Source organism: Podarcis erhardii, assembly GCF_964252035.2.
Source record: "Podarcis erhardii genome assembly, chromosome: 8".
NCBI lineage: Eukaryota > Metazoa > Chordata > Lepidosauria > Squamata > Lacertidae > Podarcis > Podarcis erhardii.
Window position 1 is genome coordinate 16241757 of NC_138499.1, and position 25608 is coordinate 16267364.

Sequence of the window (25608 nt, forward strand, 5' to 3'; positions counted from 1 at the left end):
CCCAAAAGACATTCAGGGTACAATCTTTCACGGGTCACATGACTCATGCAGCAGTGCATCCTAGAAGATGTGTGTCCTGGTTTTCCACTGTGACTTGTTGGAGGGTATGAGTGTAAAGGTAAAGGAGCCCTGGACAGTTAAGGCCAGTCAAAGGCGACTATGGAATTGCGACGCTCATCTCGCTTTCAGGTCAAGGGAGCCGGCGTTTGCCCACAGACAGCTTTCTGGGTCATGTAGCCCGCATGGCTAAACCACTTCTGGTGCAACAGAACACCGTGACAGAAACCAGAGTGCATTAAAATACTGTTTACCTTCCTGCTGCAGTGGTACCTATTTATCTACTCACACTGGCGTGCTTTCAAACTGCTAGGTTGGCAGGAGCTGGGACAGAGCAACAGGAGATCACTCTGTTGTGCAGATTCGAACCGCTGACCTTCCAATTGGCAAGCCCAAAAGACTCAGTGGTTTAGACCACAGCGCCACCCGCGTATAATTGAAACACACACCAGGGATGGCCCTAAATCTGACGTCCTCAGGGTATGTGTGTAATCCCACTTTCTACCTGTAATTTGGGATCCTCGTGCAGCCTCTGTTTCACAGACTTGCAGATAAACAAAATACAGCAATCTTTGGCAGCTAGCTTTGGGGGGAAAGTTGACCCAGGAGAGGAGAAAGGCATGGGGGGGGGGTGGGGGTGGAATCAAACGTTAAGGTGATTTGGTATCCTTTTATTCAATTTGTTAACAAAAGTGACTCAACTGCTGTGAGGTTCTACCATCCCCTGACATCCCAGCCACAATGGAGGGCCCCCTTTTTCTTTCCTTTCTTCCGCTGTTGTAAAGAATGACACCGGCGCTGTAAATTTATTGTTCTATTTATTGAAAATGACATTAATATATATATTTAAAAACACACTCCTTCTCCTAATCTCGTTGCAAAACAGCTCACCAGCAACTTCAGTTCCATCAGCTGTGTTAAAACATTCCCCCCCTTAAAAATTTGCCCCTCCTCACTTGAGCCCAAGCAAGTAATGGGGTCTGTGATGGTTTAGTAGGGAGTGCAAAGCCAGCCCAGCTTCTACACCCCGATATAAAAGACTGCACTTCAACCACTGAGCATCTTTCGAGCTGAATAACAGCAGGCAGACTTATGGATGCTTCACAGCACTCTCCTATTCATAAGTTTATAGCTTCAGTATTGTTTGAACATTTACAGAAGACTTAGATTGTATGGCGTACACTTCTGTTTGCATTGCTGTTTCTATAAAACGTGGAACTACCTTTTTTATGAAAGGTGGACCAGGAGATTTATAAGGTTTGCTTTCCCACCTAGCAAGTGGGTCAGTCCACATCCTTCAGAGCAGGACGCAAACAGTCCAGTCTAAACTTAAAGTGGAGAACTGTACAAAAATGGGGCATTTGCCACCCAGAGGCCCATTGAAATATTCTGTACTGGGGCTCCACAGTGTATGTGCTTCATAAGCAGAGCAACCTTTGAATGCTCATGTGAATTAGCTCCTAACATCACCTTTACCTCCACACAAGTCGATTTCAGCAAGCTAACTAGTGCAGCACACATTTCAGTTACAACTTCTGTCCTGTTGCAACCTACTTTTTTAAGTATTAGAAGCTTTTTCTTTTGTCAGGACACTCTGAAACCCCCGCAGGAACCAGTTCATATGCCGAGGCCAACAGAAGAAAGAAAAAGAGACACTAATCTTCCTTTGAATACAAGTACCCAGTGCTAGCCTAACCGTGAAGTGGCATAACAGCAGTCAGGGCCTGCCTATGACATTTTGGCACTGGAGGCAACCCCCCCAAAATGGCACCCTGCTCTTCACTAGGGAAGAAGGGGTGAGTGAAGATCTACATCAGGAATGAGGGGAGGGGGCAGAGATTGGCATTGGGATTTCCTCTGTGAACCCTGCTGCCTGAAGCAGTCGCCTCACCTGACCTCATGTGTGGGCTGGCCCTGACATCCATGGTACAGAATCTCCCACTACTGACTCCCACTCCTGGCCATATTACCAGCTGCTTCAGGGCAGGGGTGCCCCCTTGTCAACGTCATACACCAGCAGAAAAAGGTGAGGTGGTAGCAGACTGGGAGGCAGGGACGTACAAAGTGGGGGGCGGAGGGGGCGGGCCACCCTGGGTGCCACTCAGGGGGTGACAAGATGGCCTCTGCCTCCCCCCAGCTGTAGAGCGGCCGATGGCACGTGCAGTTCATATAGGCGCCGCTCGCTCACTGTCCATACAGGCTGCTGTGCATGCGTACTCCATACAAGCTGCCGCACATGTGCAGTCCGTACGGGATGTCACTTGTGCGACAGCCTGTACAGATGCCATGCAAGAGGCAGCCTGTACGGAGTGCATATGTGTGGCATCCCGTACAATCGCCGCACATGCGCAGTACATATGGGATGCCACACATGCACAGTACATATGGGCTGCTGCACATGCACACTCCGTACGGTGGCCGTGCAAGCAGCAGCCCGTATAGACACTGTGCAAGCGACAGCCCATACGGCCGCCATGCACACTCTGTACAGGATGCCGCACATGCGCACGTGGGCTGCCTCACCCCAGGTGCCGAAGACGGTTCCTCCGCCACTGCTGGGAAGAGGGAGAGAGAAAGTTTGTGTGTGCATCGGCTACAGCTGGAGCAGAAAATGGATGAGCTGCTTCAAGCGACAAGTGCTTTGCAAGGAAGAGGAAATAAAAATGGGAGAGCATGTTTTCGTCTGCTGCAAAAAAAAATACGTTCCTCCTTAAAAACTGGCTGCCGAAGGACTCAAGTGCCCAACTTGTGTTTTGTATCAGCATTAAGATCCTTGGCCCATCACTCTGCAAGAAACACGCTGTGCTCAACTCCTGGCTGCAGATACCGGGGCGACAATAAGGCCAGTGCTCATCCAAGCATCTTGGCCCATGAATTTTGCAAACAGTTTGTTCAGCAAGAAGAACGTGGAAACATGACCACAGGCAAGCAAATACATGAAGCTGAGGAACAAGAAGTTTTAGTGCTTGCAGAGCTTCTAAGAAACCCTTATACTAATAAAAGAAACCCATGTTGAGCTGTTACATTTCTCCCCCCCGGGACTAATATTACAATGGGGTGGCAGTGCTTGAAGAAAGATTTCAAGGAACTCCACAGGAACTGAACTGGGTCATTTACAGAACCAGATGGAAATCACATTGCATCTTTAAAGTACTTTTTCTTTCCCAAAAAGTAAAAAGAGACACCCAGCAGGGTAATATTGTTCGCTGCCGATTTCCACGCTTCGCTTTTAAGGAGCTTTTTACATATTAAATATTCACCCCTTTTTGGAAATAGTCATAAGTTTTGTGTTTTCAATCAGCCAGCTCGGCGGAGCTTTCTATAGAAAGTGTTGTTATCCTGAGGACAGTTGCCATGGCAAACACAGTTCGTGATGGACATCACAGGGTGCCTGATGATGTTGCCTTCAGGGCAGCGGAAATCCACGTGGATGGTTTTCGTGGCCCGGGGGGTGCAACAGCGTCCGTCACTGCAGATGCCACAATAACGGGGTTTATACAGGTGGATGCTGGTGCAGTTGTTGTACTTCAAGTGGACAGGTGTTGGAGACTTATTGGTGCGGACGCACCTCTTCCCCTTCTAATAGGGAGAAGAAGAGATTACACAACAGACATGCAAAAGTTAATAGTGACCTAGCACCGCCATGTCTGAAAGAAGCTTTGAGGGAGTGAAGCAGCGTCTCCACCCCCATCGTTCACCCCGGACACTGAGGTCCACCTCTGAGGGCCTTCTGGCAGTTCCCTCACTGCAAGGTTACAGGGAACCAGGCAGATGGCCTTCTTGGTAGTGGCACCCACCCTGTGGAATGCCCTCCCATCAGATGTCAAGGAAATAAACAACTACAGTGGTACCTCAGGTTAAGTACTTAATTTGTTCCGGAGGTCCATACTTAACCTGAAACTGTTCTTAACCTGAAGCACCACTTTAGCTAATGGGACCTCCTGCTGCTGCCGTGCTGCCGGAGCACAATTTCTGTTCTCATCCTGAAGCAAAGTTCTTAACCTGAAGCAATATTTCTGGGTTAGCAGTGTCTGTAACCTGAAGCGTATGTAACTCGAGGTACCACTGTATCTGACTTTTAGAAGACATCTGAAGGCAGTCCTGTTTAGGGAAGTTTTTAATGTTTGATGTTTTATTGTGTTTTAAGTATTCTGTTGGGAGCCGCCCAGAGTGGCTGGGGAAATCCAGCCAGATGGGCAGGGTATAAATATTATTATTATTATTATTATTATTATTATTATTATTATTATTGCTCTAGGCATGCAATGAGCATTAGAAGCAAAAAGTAATGCACTTATTTCACTAAATGCCCCTGCTTGATTGGCTGTGAGGGGAGAAGAGGCAAGCAAAATCGATTTTGAACAGATCTGCCACTAGCAACACCTTGGGAGGAGAGACCTCATTTTTGAGAAAGGCAGCAGATGGGAGTGTTGTGCTCCTGCTTTCTAGACTGAAATTAGTAAGAATACAACGGTGCAGCTTGAAGCAGAAATGAAGCTTGAATCTCGGGCGGCATATAAATTTAATAAATAAAACAACAACAACAACAACAACAACAACATCACTAAGGGTGTTCAAGAAAGCATGTCCACCTTTCTCCCTCCAAAGCCAGTGTTTTACGGTGCTTGGCTTCTGGGAGAAGTAGCTAGTGTAAAAGAACCATGCAGAGGGCTGGCTGTACGCAGCGAAAGTTTGATCCATACCTTATCTGGCAGGCGAGCACTTTCGCAAGGCCGCACCTCACAGAGCCTGGTCTGTTTCACCATCTCGCACGCTGCGTTCTTGTTGGTGACCCGAGTGGAGAAGCCCATTCCGCAGCTCGTGGAGCACGCACTCCACTCTGTCGTCTGCTCAATGCAGTTGGAACTTGAATCGGATGCGTCGATCCCAAGGGTGGCTTCTTGTCTGTACGCTACAGGGCAGGTGGTGGTTAAAAAAACAAACAAACCTGGGTTACTGTCAGGCTTCAGGGAATTGGCTTCCTTCTCCATGGTGAAGGGCAGGAAATAAATTGAATATTATTAATTATTTACATTAATAGTGGTGAAATATACTCGGAGTCGAGTGTGGATTTCATGCTCTTTATTCAGCTCATAGTAGTGAGGAATGGAATTTCCCCCGAAATGTCTGCTTTATATACATTATTTACACAATGGGCCCCGCGTGATTTACTATGAAACTAATGAAGTTTATGCTTCAAGGCCCCTAATCTGGAGCGGCCCGAGATGCAACTCTGGTCCATGTTGCTTTTTTAAAAAAAAATGGGTCTAGTAGACCCAATTTGAGTCACGTGACTTAAACTGATTAACTTCTTGTTGTGTATATTTCCCAAGAATTTGTCTAGAATGTATAATCTGCTGCTAAAATGGAATACACAGGATGAAACGGTTAAATCAGCTATGATTAAGTGGGCACAGGATATTGGTCATGATATTATGTTTGCTGACTGGGAGCAGTTATGGACCACAGGTATTAAATTTACGGCATGCAGTGCCCTGAAAGAGAACATAATGAAAATGATCTATAGGTGGTACATGACTCCAGTCAAGCTTGCAAAGATATATCATTTGCCCAATAACAATTGTTGGAAGTGCAATGAATGTGAAGGAACTTTTTATCACCTTTGGTGGACCTGCCCAAAGATTAAGGCCTACTGGGAAATGATCTATAATGAAATTAAGAAAATCCTTAAGTGGACATTTGTAAAGAAACCGGAGGCTTTTCTCCTGGGCATGGTCGGCCAATTGGTACCAAAGAAAGATAGGACCTTTTTTATGTATGCAACAACAGCAGCAAGAATCCTTTTGGCGAAGTATTGGAAGACTAAAGAATTACCTACTCTGGAAGAATGGCAGACCAAGGTGACTGAATTTATGGGATTGGCAGAGATGACCGGCAGAATTCGTGACCAGAAGAAAGAGACAGTGGAGGAGGACTGGAAAAAATTTAAAATCTATCTTAAAAATTGTTGTAAAATTTCGGAATGTTAAGATGTCAAGGGATTGGATACAAAGAATTACAGCTATAAATTGAAATTTATAAAATAGAATTTTTTTAAAGAGAATTAAATATAAAAATGGGATGAAGAATTGCTAAAAATTTTTAAAATTTGGATGCAGGGAAGGGGAGGTTTGGGGAAGTCGTGTTATGTTTATTTGTTTTTTGTTTATGTTGTAAAATCAATAAAAATTATTTTAAAAAAAAAAAACTTCTTGTTGTGTATATTTCAACAATCCCGGAGTTTGAGTCAGTAGCACAGACTGTGTAAAGTGTTGCAGTAGGTTGACTAATGTCATTCCCCTGCCTTTTAAACAGAGATCAAGAAGAATAACAAGGAGTTTAGGGAAGTACTTGTGTGGACACCGAAAACATAAACTCCCGGAAAAATTGTGGCAGATGATCTGTCGTGAAACAACCTCATTGAAGGTGATAACAGTGGTTAACCCAGATCATTGCTGGTTGTGAAGGTGGACCCCATAACAGCTCAGGCTTCAAGGCCCCCAAAATGTAGGTCCACCATGGAGGAGTGGAGGTACACCTCTCAGCTTAACCCGCATCACAAGGTTGGTGCACAGCTGTCAACGTTTCCCTTTTTTAAGGGAAATTCTCTTATTCCGAATAGGATTCCTCGGAAGAAAAGGGAAAAGTTGACAGCTATGGGTTGGTGCAAGGGGAGAGTGTGTGTCGGAGGTGGGGAGAAAAGGCCCATGCATTTCAGCTCCTTGGAGGAAAAGGTAGGAATAAAATAAACAGATATCTCCACCTTCTGCATCTGTTTTTGTCAGGGCAACTATGAAAGACGCTCACCTTTCAGCTTAGCCAGCCATATCTGCTGAGTAAACTTCCATCATAGGATTTCAGCTATGCTTGTTTATGACTTGTCCAAACGTAATAGAACTTGATTTCTTTATGTCTAGGGCCATAAAGTAATTCCACTAAATAAAATGATTACTTGCCAATTTTTAAAACCCACGCACGCTTATATAGGCAAACTCTTGCCCAATGATGAGAAAGGACTTCCAGAGGGTTTATTACACTGTCCCATTGACATCATGGCATGCTCTTTAAGCTGTAAAAAATGTAAACATTACTAAGGTTTTATGGGCAGGAGAATCAAGAGATAGGAAGCCAACTGGATGCGACAACCGTGAGAAGTGACCTTGAGAAGGCTATGATGCCATAAGGCTTTAAAAAAGGCACATTTTGGACTTATGGCCTTCTTACGGAGTCTGAGAAAGTTTTGTGTAAAGCTTTTTCGCTCCACTGAAACTAATATAAAAGTAAGTTTCCTCATTCTCCTGTATGTAGCACGGTGTCCAAAAACACCATAGCCTCCCAGACCGACTTCTAAAAACACAGAAGGATGTTTACTAAGTTATAGGGTACCTTACTCCATGGGGCAAGAGAACAGAGGATGTTATCTGCATAAGCAGCAGAGTGAAGTGGTAGAATTGACAGTGCCACTTCGAATTACAGATGGGGAAAACCGAATGCTCACCTAAATTGACTCCTCCATGTAACACCATATAACACTGGTCCTAAAGGATCTTCACTGGCTCCCAGTGCGTTTCTGAGCACAATTCAGTGTTGGTGCTGACCTTGAAAGCCCTAAACAGCCGTGGCCCTGTATGCCTGAAGGAGCATCTCCACCCCCATCATTCAGCCTGGACACTGAGGTCCTCCTCCAAAGGCCATCTGCTGGTTCCCTCACTGCAAGAAGTGAAGTTACAGGGAACCAGGCAGAGGGCCTTCTTGGTAGTGGCGCCTGCCCTGTGGAACGTCCTCCTATCAGATGTCAAGGAAATAAACAACTATCTGACTTTTAGAAGACATCCGAAGGCAGCCCTGTATCGGGAAGCTTTTAATGTCTGATGCTTTATTATTTTTATATATATATTCTGCAAGCCACCCAGAGTAACTGGGGAAACCCAGGCAGCTGGGCGGGGTACAAATAATAAAATTATTATTATAAAATTATTATTAAGCAGAACACCAGGAGGGGATAAGGCTGGAATTTCTCCCAGGTGGGGAGCACTGTAATAGCAAACATAAGTGTGGCCCAATTGATGTGGGATGCCTTGCCAGGCACTGGGCCCCAACAATGTACTGTTTTAGGCAGATGGTAAAGATGCAGCTGTTTCAAAACTTCCTCCAACAGATTATTTTTCTGGTTTGTTCTGATACCCTTTCTCCCGATGCTGGCGGGAACAACCCAGTCAGATGGGCAGGATACAAGAAATTTATTATTACCATTATCATTGTTATTGCAGTATTGTGTTTTTCATCTTTTAATTGGTTTTCTACTTCATGGGTGGGTTTGGAATGCGGGGTTAGTATATTTAAGATTGATGTGACATCCTGGTTCATCAGTTGCCCTTTGAGTTGATTTTGGGAAACTAGGAAAGAAACATTTCAAAGACAACATCTTCTGTTAAGTTAAAAAGGTAAAGGTAAAGGATTCCTGATGGTAAAATCCAGTCGCAGATGACTCTGGGGTTGCAGCGCTCATCTCATTTTACAGGCTGAGGGAGCTGGCGTTTGTCTGCAATTTTTCCTAGTTATGTGGCCAGCATGACTAAGCTGCTTCTGGTGCAATGGAACATCGAAACCAGAGGAGCACGCGCCGTCTACCTTCCCTCCAGAGTGGTACCTATTTATCTACTTGCACTTTTGGGCGTGCTTTCAAACTACTAGGTTGGCAGGAGCTGGGACAGAGCAATGGGAGCTCATCCCGTCATGGGGATTCGAACCACCGACCTTCTGATTGGCAAGCCCAAGAGTCTCAGTGGTTTAGACCACAGCGCCACCCACATCCCTTCTGCTAAGTTAGGCCATTGCAAAAGAACCCAGAAGAACTAGCTTTTGAACTCCCAGGTGGCTTACCTGCCATTGCAAATCCTCCGACGTCCACATCTGCTTTGGGGTCGCACGACCACTGCTCACAGCACTCCTTGGGGACCTCAATTTTCCTTGGGAAGGGGCAGTCGGGCCCAGGAAGCAGCAAGTCGAGGCTGCAGAGGGGTATGCAGCCAATCTGCCCATCTTGGCAAGTACAGTGGTATTTGCAGCTCGGCTGGAACGTCTCACCACTCCGGTAGATAATCCCATCGAACACGCAGTTGTCTCCTTCGAGGTCTGAAGCAAAGAAGGGAAACATTTGAGTTGTGAAGACCTAGCACAGACACCAGAGCATTTTAAGCTCCTGTTTCTGCCCTATTGTCATGAAGACAACATGCATATAGCTATGCAAGGAAACCCTGTGACACAGAGAGTCAGAAAAGTGTTTGTTTGGAAGGCTTGCAGGTCAACTATGGCAGACCTAGGTCTTCTCCAGCTGTGGGTGCACTGTGGTGTTGTGGTTAGAATTCCGGACTAAGACCTGAGAGACCAGGGTTCAAATCCCCACTCAGATGTGAAGCAGTTTGGGTGACCTTGGGCAAGTTGCTGTCTTATTTTTACAGCAAACCTATAAGGCAGGGTTAGTCTAAAATGGAGACTAGGAAAACCATGTATGCCACCTTGAGTTCCTTGGAAGAAAGGTGGGATATAGCTCAAATGAATAAATCCTTATTTGCATTCTTGAAAGTTTCAAAGCATTTTCATACAGGACACTTAAAGTTTGCTCTTTGAGATCTTAATAGGGGCTGCAGTGTATATTTTTTATTTTAAAGATTTATACGCCACTTTTTATCTTCAGAATCTCCCAAATGGGGTATCTAGCTGTTTTTGGACTACAATTCCCATCATCCCTGACCACTGGTCCTGATACCTAGGGATGATGGGATTGTAGTCCAAAAACAGCTGGAGACCCAAGTTTGGGAAACCCCGCAAGCAGCACAGAATAGAATAAACTCGGGGTTCCCCAAATTGTGGTCCATGAAGCTTCATTTACGTACTTTGTGGCTGAAGACGGGAGATGGTGCGTGCATCTGTTGTATTAAATATTCATATTGATTTTAATTTTCATTTTCATTATGGTAATGCAAGAAAATATAGCACATAATAAAAAAGCAATTAAAATGAGATAAAAAAATAATATCACATCTAACACTGAGCACTGCAATTGCTACAACAGGCAGAAAAATCATTAAGTGGTCTGCCAAGACCTCCAGCAATTTTCTAGAGGTATGAGAGAGAGAAAAGTCGAAGGACCCCTAGAATTTGATACAAAACCTCTCTCAGATGGGGTGGGGGCAGCAAAGGGATTCTGAAACAAGTGTGGTGTCAAAGCTACTCTCTGGAGCTCCAGCTGCCAGGCTTATGGGTACTATTTATTTACATATAAAATATTTCCACCCCTCTTTTTAGCTACAAGGGCTTGCAGATGATTTTTATTTTATTTTTTTAAAAAAGCAGCCCCTGCCCTCAGGGACTTGCGATCAAAAGGAAAAGCGAATGAGGAGGGAGAAGGAAAAAAAGCAAACTCAGACACCCAACCTTAAAATTAGAAAAATATTCTCATGACAAAGTTGGAAACTGTTCAGGGAAAGAAGACGAAGAGTTTGGATTTGATATCCCGCTTTATCACTACCCGAAGGAGTCTCAAAGCGGCTAACATTCTCCTTTCCCTTCCTCCCCCACAACAAACACTCTGTGAGGTGAGTGGGGCTGAAAGACTTCAGAGAAGTGTGACTGGCCCAAGGTCACCCAGCAGCTGCATGTGGAGGAGTGGGGAATTGAACCCAGTTCACCAGATTGCGAGTCCACCGCTCTTAACCCCTACACCACACTGGCTCTCCAGTAGTGGCCCTGCTTCCTTTCTGTTCCACTTCTGAATCCCAACGAAATGGCTACTGCGAGGCAATCACTGAACAAAATCTCTAAAGACGTCTGCTCCCCCAGCAGAGCTGATGGAATAGCATTCTTCCCTTCTCTCCTCTGTGCAACCTTAGGGCAAATATTCCTATCCAGGAAGTCTTCTGCCAGGCAGTACCTGTTGCCTCAGGGTGGGGCAACGCATGCAAGCTGGAAGGAATGCAATTCCCTTCTCATGTTTAGATAGCAAGACAGCTAAGAGATTGACTTCTTTTCTAAATTCTGCATCATCTCTTGCAAACATGAAAACATGAGAGCAAACCATCGCCTATGAGCATGTTCTCTGTCTTTGGTAACAAACACAACCAAAGTGTTCCCAAAATTAGGCTGGTCATGTAACCAAATGGTTCCAGAGATGGTTTCAAGCCAGGTCGTTTTCTTATATTGTTCCTTCCATTAAATGTCCTGCACTAAGTAGTATGTAGGGACGCGGGTGGCGCTGTGGGTTAAACCATAGAGCCTAGGACTTGCCGATCAGAAGGTCGGCGGTTCGAATCCCTGCGACAGGTTGAGCTCCCGTTGCTCAGTCCCTGCTCCTGCCAACCTAGCAGTTCGAAAGCACGTCAAAGTGCAAGTAGATAAATAGGTACCGCTCCAGCGGGAAGGTAAACGGTGTTTCCATGCACTGCTCTGGTTCGCCAGAAGCGGCTTAGTCATGCTGGCCACATGACCCAGAAGCTGTACACTGGCTCCCTCAGCCAATAAAGCGACATGAGCGCCGCAACCCCAGAGTCGGCCACGACTGGACCTAATGGTCAGGGGTCCCTTTACCTTTACTAAGTAGTATAACACTTTCTTTACCAAAGCATTTGAGATAAGAAAACCAATCCAACTCAGAAGCAGCTCTGCAAAATCAAGAAATCTGCATTTCCCTCCTAATTTGAGTTCAGTACAGATTTTAAGTATGCAATCAGCTTTTTTAAAAAAATATGAAATAAAATCCCTAAAATATGGCCCGGTTCACACCTCTAAAACAGGGTTCATTATATTATGAGTTAGCATTATTTGTGAACGTTTGTCAGGATATGGCTTGCTTACTGCAAGTAAACCATGTCCTGAAGCCATGGTTTGTTATTATTGACTTAGAAACCTTGGTTTGTTTGGCCTCCCCATTCCAGATGCTCATCAAGCTACAAAGGCATGAACACTTGGAAAGCAAGCCCAACTTTTTTTGGGGGGGGGGGCATGTCTGATCATCTGTGGGACATCTCATGGTTTACTTGTGGTTTGTTAAACAAGCCACAGTTTAGTGTTATCTGTGACCCAGGCCAATGCCTTCAAATATCTGTATTATTTCATCTGTGGTTATGCAGAATACCCTCCCCATTGCTCCTTTTTATTCCTTTCAGTTTCTTGTTTTCCCCCAGGATCTCCTTATCCTTTACACCCTCTGTTGTGACATTGCTTCTGCCTCCATCCCCAGCGAACGTCAAGCTTTGTACAATTTGTCTTCCTTTCCACCCAGCATGAAATTAAGGCTGCTAACTAGACTCACATGTTTGTAAAGTTCCAGTTGCAGATTGAAGCGTTTTTGCATGAAATTCTTCATCTCCAGATTGGAAACTGGGTCAACATTCCTCAAAACATGCAGCAAATACATGTTACAAACACAAGATACATTCCAGAGTTGTGAAGTCATCAAGTATTTGGAGCTGGGAAGGAATCTAGATTATGCACTGGGATGTCCACATCTGACTAGATCCTGCTCAGTTAAGGCATATCATACAAAGCTCAGCTGTGGACGCTTTTAAGTGGTATTAACAAAACTCATCATGCCATCCCTGTGTGGCAGAATGGGGAAAGGAAGCCTTAGCAGGAAGTTGTTCTACTTTAAGAAGAAGAAAGATATAGGTTCTTGAACCAGCCTCCCAAGTAGTTGTATACAAACCACGCTCAGCTCCAGCCCCCTATCTGACCATAAGGACGGCTGCTGCATGGATAGATAGATAGATAGATAGATGATAGATAGATTACATGTATTCTGCAGCTCCTCCAAGCAGCTCAGAGTGGCACCAATGACCACACCAGTGCCCATTATGACTGGTAGGGTGGCAGGTAAGGAGGCCCACAGTAGGTGGCGCCAGAGAAAATGTCAGACAGAACCAGCTGATTCTACTTTTGTCCCCAGCTGCCTCCTCTTTGCTGAGATCTACAAGGGCAACACTGAGATTAAAGAGGAAGCGGACAGCCAGGTTGTTGGTAGGGAGGCAGGAAAATGGGGGTTGCCTGAGGTTGGTGGGGCAGAGGCCCACCCCACTTTCAGACCAGCCTCCACTGCTCCCCATGCATTCCATCCTCCTGAGTACTCTACAAGTCAGGTAAGTCCAAGAGAAAGCGATCAGCCTAAGTTCACCAGGTGAACTTCTAAAGGGGGTCAAGGATTTGAATCTGGGTCTCCCTAACCCAAACAAGGCACTCTGCAAATGCCAAGTGTTGCTGTTAACGTTGCAAATTGTCCACCGCTAAAAGCCTGTCTCCTTTTGCACCTGGTCACACCATTCATTACACAAATACACTTTCCCTCATTACTGAGAGGAGATATGAGATCCATCCATCTTCAAAGATCTCAAGGGCTGTCACATGGAAGATGGAGCAAGCTTCTTTTCTCCTGCTCTGGAGGGTAGGATTTGAATCGAGGGCTTCAACTTACAAGAAAGGAGATTACAACTAAACATCAGGAAGAACTTTCTGAAGGTAAGATATGTTAGACAGGGCGACAGTCTCCCACGGGAAGTTGTGGACTCTCCTTCCTTGGAGAATCCTCCGAAAAAACAATCTCTCAAAGGACCTGTTGATGGCATTTTACCATTGTACTGTTGAGAGTGTATTAACTTATGGTCTCTGTGTGTGAGCTGCACGGCCAGGGAAAAAACAATGCTGTCCATGGTTGTAAAGACTGCAGAGAGAATAACTGGGTGCACTCTTTCCACCTTGGATCAAATCTATGCTGCCAGGTGCCATAAAAAAGCTGCAGAGATAGCGCAGGATAGTGTGCACCCCAGAAATGATCCTTTTCAGCTTCTGCCTTTTGGAAGAAGGTACAGGGTTATAAAGACTAGGACTAGCCTCCTGAGAAACAGCTTTTATCCAAATGCGATTTTGGTTTTAAACGCAGTGTAAGGTAGTCTCCGTGGGAGTATATTGTATTTAATTATGGGGTATCAGAGTTTTTAGGGGGTTAACCAGGCTGGGATAGTTGGGATAGCAGGCAATAAAGGGATAGTTGGGATAGATGACAATAAAGATTATCGTATGGTAAAAGCAGATGTTGTATGACCATCTGCCATGGATGCTTTAGCTGAGATTCCTTCATTGCAGGGGGTTGGACTAGATGACCCTTGGGGTCCCTTCCATTTCGACAATTCTATGATCTTCTACCATCAGAGGAAGGCAGAAAGCCCAGGTTTCATTCCCTCGTATCTCCAGGCAGGATCTGGGAGAGAACCCTGCCTGAGAGCCACTGCCAGTCAGGGAATACAGCACCAATGGTCCTAAAATCAGAATTTTAGAGCTGGAAGCAAACCCCATGGTCGTCTAGTCCAACCCCAGGCCGCTGCACCATCATTTTAGAAATTAAGTAGTGATGTATGGAAGTGAGAGCTGGACCGTAAAGAAGGCTGATCGCCAAAGAATTGATGCTTTTGAATTATGGTGCTGGAGGAGACTCTTGGGAGTCCCATGGACTGCAAGAGGATCAAACCTATCCATTCTGAAGGAAATCAGCCCTGAGTGCTCACTGGAAGGACAGATCCTGAAGCTGAGGCTCCAATACTTTGGCCACCTCATGAGAAGAGAAGACTCCCTGGAAAAGACCCTGATGTTGGGAAAGATGGAGGGCACAAGGAGAAGGGGACGACAGAGGACGAGATGGCTGGACAGTGTTCTCTAAGCTACCAGCATGAGTTTGACCAAACTGCAGGAGGCAGTGGAAGACAGAAGTGCCTGGCGTGCTCTGGTCCATGGGGTCACGAAGAGTTGGACACGACTAAACGACAACAACAGTGGGGGAAGAACAGAGAGAGATCAAGGGCGGGAGGAGGACATGTCCCCCACCCCAAAAACTTGCCACTTACCCACGCAGACCCCCAAGCCAGCCTCGCTCCCTGCGTCGCGGTGACAGTGGAGGGCGCTGCTCTCATCGCAAGGCATCAGCCGCGAGCAGCTCTCCCCGCGCTGCCGAGCGCACGTCGGGCAACAAGCGCAGCCGTCCAGCACCGTCGGCACGCCGGCGGCGCAAGCGGGCGGCTCGGCGGGGCAATCGCACGGCAGCCGGCACTCGGGCTCCTCGTGGCCGCGCACCTGGAAGGGAGGGGCGGGGAAGGAGAGAGAGACAAGCACCGTCAGCAAAGGCCCTTCGTCGTCCCGCGGGTCGCACGTCGAGCGAGCGAGGGGGAATGCACCGCTTCTGCGCGCAAGCAAGCAAGCAAGCCGCATTCACCTTGCACAGGAGGAGCAGGAGGAAGAGGAAGGGGAGGAAGGCGATCCTGGCTCCCCGCGACGGCGCCGCGCGCTCCGGCTCCGCGCTGCGCACCGCATCCCCCATCGCGATGGATGGGCATCGCCACACGCGCGCATCCGTCGGCGCAGGTTATATACAGCGCCTCGGCGCTCCTCGCCCTGCCATTGGACGGTGCCGGGGCGACCTGGGTCCAATCCCAGGCCTTGGTGTCAAGTTCGGGGGAGGGGAGGGGCGGGAGGGGATCGGTAAATGATCAGCAGAGGTTCTGCTCTCCCGTGTAACGGTGGAAACGCGCGTGGTACCTGGGATCAGGGAATCGACGCCTCTAATTTTCCAAAGGGGAGGCGAGGCGGGGGAGTAGTTCCTGAGAGCTAAAGTGAAAGTACACTGTGGCTAAGACGTTGGGTTTGAAGATCTGGGAAACCCAGGGGGATGGGAGATGTTCCTGCTCCGTGAATGAAATGGCCAAGTGTCTACACAGTGTCGGCCCAAGAGGAGAAAGGAAAAACATGCAACCAGAGAATAACAACAATTTATTATTTATACCCTGCCCATCTGGCTGGGTTTCCAGCTGGGTTGCCGCTCCTGACAGAATATTAAAAACACAATCAAACATCAAACATTTAAAACTTCTCTAAACAGAGCTGCCTTCAGATGTCTTCTAAAAGTCAGATAGTTGTTTAACTCCTTGACATCTGATGGGAGGGCGTTCCACAGGGTGGGTGCCACTACCGAGAAGGCCCTCTGCCTGGTTCCCTGTAACCTCACTTCTTGCTACCACTACCGGAAACAGGCCCCGACCCAGCACCTGCACAAGAGGTTATGAGCCTGGAGCTGCTTCCTGACCACCCCATTCAGGCACAAGAAGTTGCACACCATTCCAAGAAAGATAGGGTCATCTCCCGGGTCCTGGACTGGGTGTGGAGGGGATGGCCCAGCAGCAGCCCCGAGCCAGAATTTGCCGGCTACACAACCCACAAACATGAACTGTCGGCCCACAAGGGGTGCCTGTTATGGAGAAGCAGGGTCGTTGTTCCCCAGCCCCTCCGCAAAAGGGTCCTCACAGCCCTACACGAGACACACCCAGGGGTAGTAAGAATGAAGGCCCTTGCCAGGAATTATGTGTGGTGGCCGGGGATCAACGGAGAGATAGAGGCCTGGGTCAAACACTGCCAGGCCTGCCAAGAATCCCGCCCAGATTCCCCAAGGGCCACAGTCCAGTCCTGGGAGTCCGCCCGAGCACCATGGTCATGCCTGCATGTGGACTTCGCTGGCCCCTTTCAGGGGAAAACATTCTTCATTAGTGGTGGACTCCTACACCAAATGGCTGGAAGTCGCACTGGTACCACTTCTACATCCGCAGCCATCCAGGTACTACGCAGGCTGTTTGCAACCCACGAGCTCCCTGACACTCTCGTCTCAGACAACGGGACTGCATTTACGTCAGGAGAATTCCAAACCTTCACAGCGCAGAACGCCATCCGCCACATCCGTTCAGCGCCATTCCACCCTGCCACCAATGGCCAAGCAGAACGCATGGTGCGAACCACCAAGGACACCCTTCGCCCCGTGTCGTATGAGGTGCTAACAGAAGGGGGGCAATGCTGGCGCTGCCACTGCGACCAGATACGGCGACAATTCCCGGGAGAAAACCAGGAGGAAGAAAGGTCAGAGGAGTCCCAAGGGAACAGAGGGGCAGTGAGGCCCATAGAGCAGGAGGGGCCAGCAGGAGAGGCAGAATCAGTAAATACAGAGAGGACCTGCGAGGCCGAAAGGACACTGGAACCAGAACCACGACTGAGCGAGCCGGTTGCACCAGACCAAACAGGCCCATCACAGCCAGCATCCTTGGAACACGAGCCAGAACCTGAACCCCGGACCAGGGAACACCACAGGCCGCAACGCACATGTAGGCCGCCGGCGTACCTTGAGGACTATGAATGCGACCTCCCGGGCAGGACTGGAACTTAGAGGGGAGGGGTGTTATGTACTGAGTTGAATAGGATCCAAACTGCCAATCATGTGCAGCCCATTGTGTAAATAATGTATATAAAGCAGATACTTTGAGGGGACTTTCATTCATTCCTCCTCACCACTATGAGCTGAATAAAGAGCATGAAATCACTTTGTGACTCTGAGTAAATTTCAGCAGGAAATTCTCCCAACAAGGAATGGGTAAATCTGTCAAGTTAAAGGATTCTCTCGCTTTCTTATTTTTTCCAACCTAAATATCAGTTCTCCATAATTCCACATCGGTTTGGGGATTTTCTCCTTTCAAAGGTTCTTGTGAAAATCCTTCAGCATTTTCACAAGACTTTCTCCCCAAATACATAACTTTGTATGCAGTTTTGCCTAATGAACACATTTTTTTTACAAAGCAATATAATGCATGTTTGTGTGTTATTTCCACCAATATATGCACGTGGCCTCTTCATCACCCCACACAAAACAAAGAGCAGATCTTTCACAGTCTGTGACTGTATTGGAACTGTTTTTTAGACCCCCCCCCCCCGTTTTATAACTTGGTTATTTGCTGCCCTGAGATCCTTTGGGGGGAAGAGTAGGATAGAAATCTAATAAATAAATGTTAACATGCAAAATGATGCCCCAATCCACCAGCCCCAGGACACAGCTAGCAATGACCAAATTCCTCTATGCTCTTCATGCTCCTAGATATATATCATATTTAATGCACCATGCAATTTCCTCCAGGCTTTGAAGTTGCAATTTAAATCCTGCTGGCTGTTTTGTGTGGGGGCGTTTTTTTTCATAGCTTATTTGGTTTCATGTTTTTGCTTTGTAATTGTTTAAGCCTTTTGGTAAACCACTCCGACTGAAAGGAAGCATAAAAGTCTTCTAACAAATGAAACACTTGTTCAATATTGAGCTTAAGTGGATTCACATGTAATAATTAAGAAGAAAAAGTTTGTGGACAGTACGACTGAACTAGAATTATCCATTCATTTCACACACACACACACACACACACACACACACACACACCCCTTCTTTCCTACAATAGTCCAAGATATCTTGTGGGCTTTCATAATGGTTCCAAAACCACAAAACAAAACAGTAGGTCTCCCTGAAATTTCTCAGAACATGATTTTCTGTCTTCTCTCTCTCTCTCTCTCTCTCTCTCTCTCTCTCTCTCTCTCAAATCTCCTTTCTGGGAGATGCTGTTGAAGTGCTGGAGACTTCTAGTCTTTCCCTGGAGAATATTTGATGAATGTTGTTGTTTAGTCGTTTAGTCATGTCCAACTCTTCGTGACCCCATGGACCAGAGCACGCCAGGCACTTCTGTCTTCCACTGCCTCCCGCACTTTGGTGCTGGTAGCTTCGAGAACACTATCCAACCATCTCGTCCTCTGTCGTCCCCTTCTCCTTGTGCCCTCCATCTTTCCCAACATCAGGGTCTTTTCCAGGGAGTCTTCTCTTCTCATGAGGTGGCCAAAGTATTGGAGCCTCAGCTTCAGGATCTGTCCTTCCAGTGAGCACTCAGGGCTGATTTCCTTCAGAATGGATAAGTTTGATCTTCGATGAATAGGTTTACCTAATTTCACCCTCCATGAATTTTGGGTCCTGTTTTAATCTTGTTTCAGATTATTTTAATATTGTCTTTGGAGGCAATGGGGGTGGCCCCTAATCCTTACTGTTCTCCCCTTTAACACAAGCCTTCCTTCATCTACCAGTAGGAATTAAAAATGGAGTTTCGTTCAGCGTTACGTGAGCCAAGATTTCAAAGAGAATTTTCTGAAGGAGACAGTTGTAGAATTTCACCTCTCCCCACCAAGAATATTCAGCAAAATGCCTCTCTGCTCCCTATGCACATACAATTGGGCCACCCACCAATAGCGTGTTCTACTAGCTTTTTCACTAGTACAAGAAATAAGTGTTCTGGGGGGGGGGAGGTTCCACCACTCTCCTCACCTTTTGCATGCCCCATAAAGTTCCCAAAATCTGCTCCAGTGGGTTGTGGGAACCCCAGAACAGATTTAGGGGGTGGAGAGGGGAATAACATCCCATCTTGCAAGAGGGTGATTCTCTTCCTGACATAACCCTAGCCCTAGCACTATGGTGAATAAAACCCAAGAAGACTTTTGCAAGGCCATTTCTCTCAGCACAGAAACAAAAACCCAAACAGCTCTTCCACACCCATTTTCTGTTGAGCAGCCTCAGAACTAGTGAATGGCGCCAGGACTGCTAATCACAGGAAGTATTCCTCCCCCCTTTAAAAACAGCCTTTTCTTAAAAGATTCCTCTTTGAGAAGAGGTGGAAATCACGCATCAGTCATTCGTGAGATTCCTGGCAATGGGAATCCAGATTCCAAGCCACAGCATTGCCTTACCCAACCTAAACCCAATCTAGATCCAGAACTGAATATTTGCTTCCTTGACCTGCCTCCATCCATAACACATCTGAGCTAGTGGTGATAGTTCTGAATCAAGCCGTGCCAAAGGATTAGAGAGCAAAATCTCTCTAGCCTGTCTTAGGAAATAAATGTCTTGCACGCTGTAATTTATTGCTGGTCTAAATATGTATTTCAGCACTTTTCAAGCTTTCTCCTCCTCATATCCTAAGAGGAAGAGGTGAAGGTGGACCCGTATTCCAAAATGCCACAATATCAGGTATAAATCAGCATTTTAAAAGAGCTCTCTTGGTTCAGACAATAAATCAATTTATCCCAGGGATGGGGAACCTGCAGCTCTCCAGATGTTGCTGGACTACAGCTCTCCCCAATCCTGACCCTTGGCCATGCTGGCGGCAGCAGATGAGACCTGGAGTCCATTAACATCTGGAGGGCCATAGGTTCTCCATCCCTGATTTAGTCTAGGACTATGTTTCCAGTAGACATCAGCCGGACGCTTTTGGAAAGCTTGTAAACAAAGCAAGAAGGCCAACAGCCCTCCTTTGTTGTTTGTCCCAGTATCAGGTATTTAGAGATACCGTATTTTTCACTACATAAAACGCACCTGGCCATAAGACGCACCTAGTTTTTAGAGGTGGAAAACAAGGGGGGAAAATATTCTGAATGAAACAGTGGATGTATGATTTTTGTGGTTCATGCTGTGGCCACAGACATGATATGTGATTTGACAGTGAGTTTGGGGTAGCCCAATGCAAAAATCCTGAGAATCTATGTGGATCCATGCTTTGTAACCACATTTTTGCACCATTGCGGCCCCACGAAACAGTGGATGCCTGTTTTTTTGTGTGTGCAGGCTGTAGCCATGGACATGCTATGTGATCTGATGGTGAATTTGGGGTGACCCAATGCAAAAATCCTGAGGATCCATGGGCTTTTACCCCAGGCAGCCTCCACTAGCGTCCCTTATCTCTCTCCCGATCCCACCGATCAGCTGCTTCCTTTCAACACTCCCTTCCCTCTTGTTTGCCTTAGTGTCTTTTCCTTAGCTGGAGCAGTTTTTTGCTCCTCCTTTTCTTCTATTTTCTCTCCTTATTGCTTTAGTCTTCCTTTCCCCCCCCCCTTTGCAAGTTTGCTGTCTTTACCTCCCCCTTCCCAGGTAGCCTCCTTTATCTCTAGCGTCCCTTATCTCTCTCCCTGATCAGCAAACGATCAGCGGCTTTGTTTCAACACCCACTTCCCTCTTTCTAAAAAAAAAGAAAGAAAGCATGATCTGCTTTTTGCCCTTGGGCAATTCGGCTCCAGGGAGCACGCATTCGCTCCATAAGATGCACGGACATTTCCCCTTACTTTTTAGGAAGAAAAAAGGTGCGTCTTATGGAGCAAAAAATATGGTATACTGCCTCTTAACATGGAGGTTTCATTGAGCTATATCATCACATAGCAAACGTAGTTCTTCGGCCGCTCAAATGGCACCATCCATGCACCAGGGGAACGTATCAGAAGGGTAGGAGGAGCACCAAGTTTTGCAGAAGGAGAAGCAATACTTAAGGGGGGAAATGCTAAATTGGGGGTGATGACTGAGCATGCTCAGTGGGCACAAAATGCTGGCTGGTTATTGTAGAGCAGGATGGGAAACTGGGGGTGGGAAAGGGCATAGCTGCCTGGCTAGAACCCTGACAGGAGAATTCAAGGTGGCAGAATTTTGTTGTAGGTCCCACTTGAGATGGTTAGTAGTGTGGGGAATATGGAGTCAAATCTAACAGTGCGCATTCATGCTAGTTAGTATGTGAAGGGGTTAAGACCCACAGAGTTCTAAATTACTAGAGTAGTCTCTGTGATGTCACATCCCCTCTTCTTCAAGGAGGGAGAAAGTATTATTTCTTCCTCTCTCTCTCTCTCTTTCAAACTAAAGAAGCTGAGCAGACTTCATGAGGCAGAAGCTCCTGTGCCCAGACTCCATGGTTGAAGATATCTTTTGCATTTTGTAACCAAGAATACCTTGCCTGTGTTGCTTCTGCTGTAGCATTGACGAATGCATGAGTGAGACCTGTGATTACTGTGAGTAAAGCATTTTAACTTACTAAACATTGTGGTCTATTCACTCCGAGAGGCGTAGAGATGAGGGAGCACATTTTAAGCACGTAATACTGAGACATTTAAAGGCCTAACAGCCTATATTTTCTGCACTTTGCACACGCTGCATAGATCTTCGTTCTAAACTCCTCTGGGGGGCTGTCTTGGCTAAAGAGTGAGTCAAGGTCCACACTTTAAAAATAAAAATAAAATCAGGCAGCCAACCATTTTTTCTTTGCCGTTCCCCACACATGTGGGAGTTCAGGATTAATTGGAATCCCCCAGTCATTTCCCAACATAATGTAGACACTTCTTCACACATCACATTATTAAGCTATAGAATTCACTCCACTAGAAGGCTGTGGCCAATTTAGATGGCTTTAAAAGAGGATTGGACGGATTTGTGGAGGAGAGGACTATTCATGGCTACTCAGTGCCACTGCTCAAAGCCATTGTGCTTGGATCTTGTTTGATGGTTTTCCAGCAACATCTGGTGGACCACTTGGCCTGGTCCAGCAGGTTCTTTTTACGTACTTATAAGTCAACTCAGGGGCTCATCTTCCAGCATCATAACTTTTGGAAGGTGAGCATCATTTTAGGATGCTAGACAGCATCCCCAAAAGCAAAGACATCACCTTGTCAACAAAGGTCCGTATAGTTAAAGCTATGTTTTTCCCAGTAGTGATGTATGGAAGTGAGAGCTGAACCATAAAGAAGGCTGATCGCCGAAGAATTGATGCTTTCGAATTATGGTGCTGGAGGAGACTCTTGAGAGTCCCATGGACTGCAAGAAGATCAAACCTATCCATTCTTAAGGAAATCAGCCCTGAGTGTTCACTAGAAGGACAGATCGTGAAGCTGAGGCTCCAACACTTGGACCACCTCATGAGAAGAGAAGACTCCCTGGAAAAGACTCTGATGTTGGGAAAGATGGAGGGCACAAGGAGAAGGGGACGACAGAGGACGAGATGGTTGGACAGTGTTCTCGAAGCTACCAGCATGAGTTTGACCAAACTGCGGGAGGCAGTGGAAGACAGGACTGCCTGGCGTGCTCTGGTCCATGCGGTCACGAAGAGTCGGACACGACTAAATGACTAAACAACAACAACAATTCAACTCAAATCATTGCACAGAAAACTAGCAAGGCGGTGGATTCCAGCCAAGCTAGCCCCCATATGTTCTAAATGGAGGGAACTGGTACAGTCCAGGTACTGTGGTACAGTCAGCTCAGTAGAATCACAGTGAGAGCAATATTCTGGAAATATCTTTGCAAGTTGTTAGTATTTGCTAGGAGTGGAAAGGGAAGTTGAGTTGTGCTCAGAGGAAAATTGCAGGGAGCGAGGAGGGGAGTAGATGCTTCTAATTCAGAAAGAATGTTGTTTCATATTGGTAGTTTACAGGTTCAGTTGCATTTGGAACTTGACCATCCCCGCCTCCAGTCCCCAAACTCTCACAGCAATAATAATAATAAAATAAATGCTGTGATTTACAAGGGAAAAAAAGTCTCCTTGGCTGCCTCTTCTGTAAAAGTTTTTTTTTTACTACCCCTGTTGACCATAAACCAGAACTATGTGGCCAACCAAATGATGGTTTTGGCCCAACCTATTTTTTTTTCAGGACAAAAAAAGAGAGAAAAGAAATAGCGTGGAATTGTCTTGGCTTTAGAAAAAGAAGAAGAGAAAAGGAGTTTCGCTGGAATGTTATTGCCATGCCAAGATCAATAGGTCTCTTTATAAATAGCTCTGTGCAAATGTATGACTTTGATGCCTATTTCAGTTGAATTTAGAATACTTAATGTGGAATTTACCTACAGATGTTTAATGCTATGGGTTGCATATAGACTATGATGCCTTGTTGTGCTTTCAAACATATTTCACACAAATTCTCCTTCTTTCCAGAGGGAGAACTATGACTGCAAAACCCAGCTCCATTGGCTCACAGCTGGGATCAGTGGCTTCTTGACTCCTCCTAGCCCTTCCCATCCTGGCTACATAAGAAGTGGGAGGTGAGTTAGCAAAGCCCTTACCAGCTGAGGGCAACTGCAATTTGACCTCATCTTCTCTTAGAACAGCCTTCATCAATGGCTGCATGTGTGGCCTCGGTCCAGTATACCTGAAGGAGCGTCTCCACCCCCATCATTCTGCCCGGACGCTGAGGTCCAGCGTCGAGGGCCTTCTGGCGGTTCCCTCATTGCAAGAAGCAAAGCTACAGGGAACCAGGCAGAGGGCCTTCTCGGTAGTGGCGCCCGCCCTGTGGAACGCCCTTCCAGCAGATGTCAAAGCGATAAACAACTACCTGACATTCAGAAGACATCTTAAGGCAGCCCTGTTCAGGGAAGTTTTTAACGTGTGATATTTTACTGTATTTTTGGTTTCTATGGAAGCCACCCAGAGTGGCTGGGTAGGCCCAGCCAGATGGGCGGGGTATATATAATAAATTATTATTATTATTATTATTATTATTAGACAGGTGAGACATCACAGCACCCTCCATCAGCCTGGCCTATCAGCCAACTGTCCCTTGGCTCCTCTCCTCCCAGAGCTGGCTGTCATCTCAGTAACCAAACCAACCATTCGTTATAATGACAGCTTCATGCAACATAAGAATTGATATCTGAATTTGCTGGTTTCCTATATTAGATTGCAATAACATATATTATTATTCCTTTGTACAGAACATCTTAGGTGTCCTTCCAGACACACACACACACACACAGTGGTACCTCGGGTTACAGACGCCTCAGGATACAGACTCCGCTAACCCAGAAATAGTACCTCGAGTTAAGAACTTTGCTTCAGGATGAGAACAGAAATTGCGTGGTGGCGGTGGTGCAGTGGAAGCAGGAGGCCCCATTAGCTAAAGTGGTACCTCAGGTTAAGAACAGATCTCCAGAATGAATTAAGTTCGTAACCAGAGGTATCACTGTATATATATTGCACATTCATGATTATTTGTTCTAATGAAGGTACAGTGGTACCTCAGGTTACAAACACCTCGGGTACAAACACTTCAGGTTACAGACTCCGCTAACCCGGAAGTACTACCTTGGGTTAAGAACTTTGCCCCAGGATGAGAACAGAAATAGTGCGGCGGCAGCGGGAGGCCCCGTTAGCTAAAGTGGTACCTCAGGTTAAAAACAGTTTCAGGTTAAGAACAGACCTCCAGAATGAATTAAGTTTGTAACCAGAGGTACCACTGTATTGGGGAAGTTGGGTGTGATCCCACTTTCAATACTGGTTTCCTCGCAAAACTTTCAGGATGGCCATACCGCTTCATTTCCAATTGGTGCATCCTCGTAACATCCTGCTGAAACCCTGTAACCCTCTTTACCACAAATATTCTGGGGTGCTTTGTTGTTTTGTTGCACTGTGGTGCAAGAGTCTCTTTCCAGATGGCAATAACACTGGGAAGGCATCACAGAACAACTAAGAACGTAGAGGGATGCATCGATGGTGCAATACCTGAGAACAAAAGTGCTCTCCCCTCCTGTGGCTTCCAACAACTGGTATTCAGAAGCATTATTGCAGGCTTCCTCAACCTCGGCCCTCCAGATGTTTTTGGCCTACAACTTTCATGATCCCTAGCTAGCAGGACCAGTGGTCAGGGATGATGGGAATTGTAGTCTCAAAACTTCTGGAGTGCCGAGGCTGAGGAAGCCTGCATTATTGCCTTCACCTGTGTCCATTCCGATTGGTAATGGCAATGCCCCACTCACTCTAATGGAGCAGCCTCCACTATCTCAGGCCATGCAAGCAATGACCAGATTCCATGTGATAGACCTGAGCTTCTGATGCCTCCAAATGAGTTGCCATTGCCACTACCTTTCTTTCCACG

General features: G+C 46.4%; 1 protein-coding gene and 1 long non-coding RNA gene across 2 annotated transcripts; one reads left to right on the plus strand and one right to left on the minus strand.

Moving 5' to 3' along the window:
* Positions 1-858: 858 nt before the first annotated feature.
* CCN3 (cellular communication network factor 3) lies at positions 859-15430 on the minus strand. Its single transcript, XM_081874581.1, has 5 exons — positions 15311-15430; positions 14946-15171; positions 8941-9192; positions 4761-4969; positions 859-3636 (listed from the first exon to the last, which is right to left on the minus strand). Exons 1-5 carry the CDS (start codon positions 15413-15415, stop codon positions 3355-3357), a joined length of 1074 nt encoding a protein of 357 aa, XP_081730707.1. The 5' UTR covers positions 15416-15430; the 3' UTR covers positions 859-3354.
* On the plus strand, positions 12841-24392 carry LOC309349107. The gene is made up of 5 exons (XR_014159714.1): positions 12841-13190; positions 19880-19960; positions 21614-21759; positions 23673-23875; positions 24244-24392. It is a non-coding gene; the product is annotated as an uncharacterized lncRNA (long non-coding RNA).
* Positions 24393-25608: the final 1216 nt, after the last annotated feature.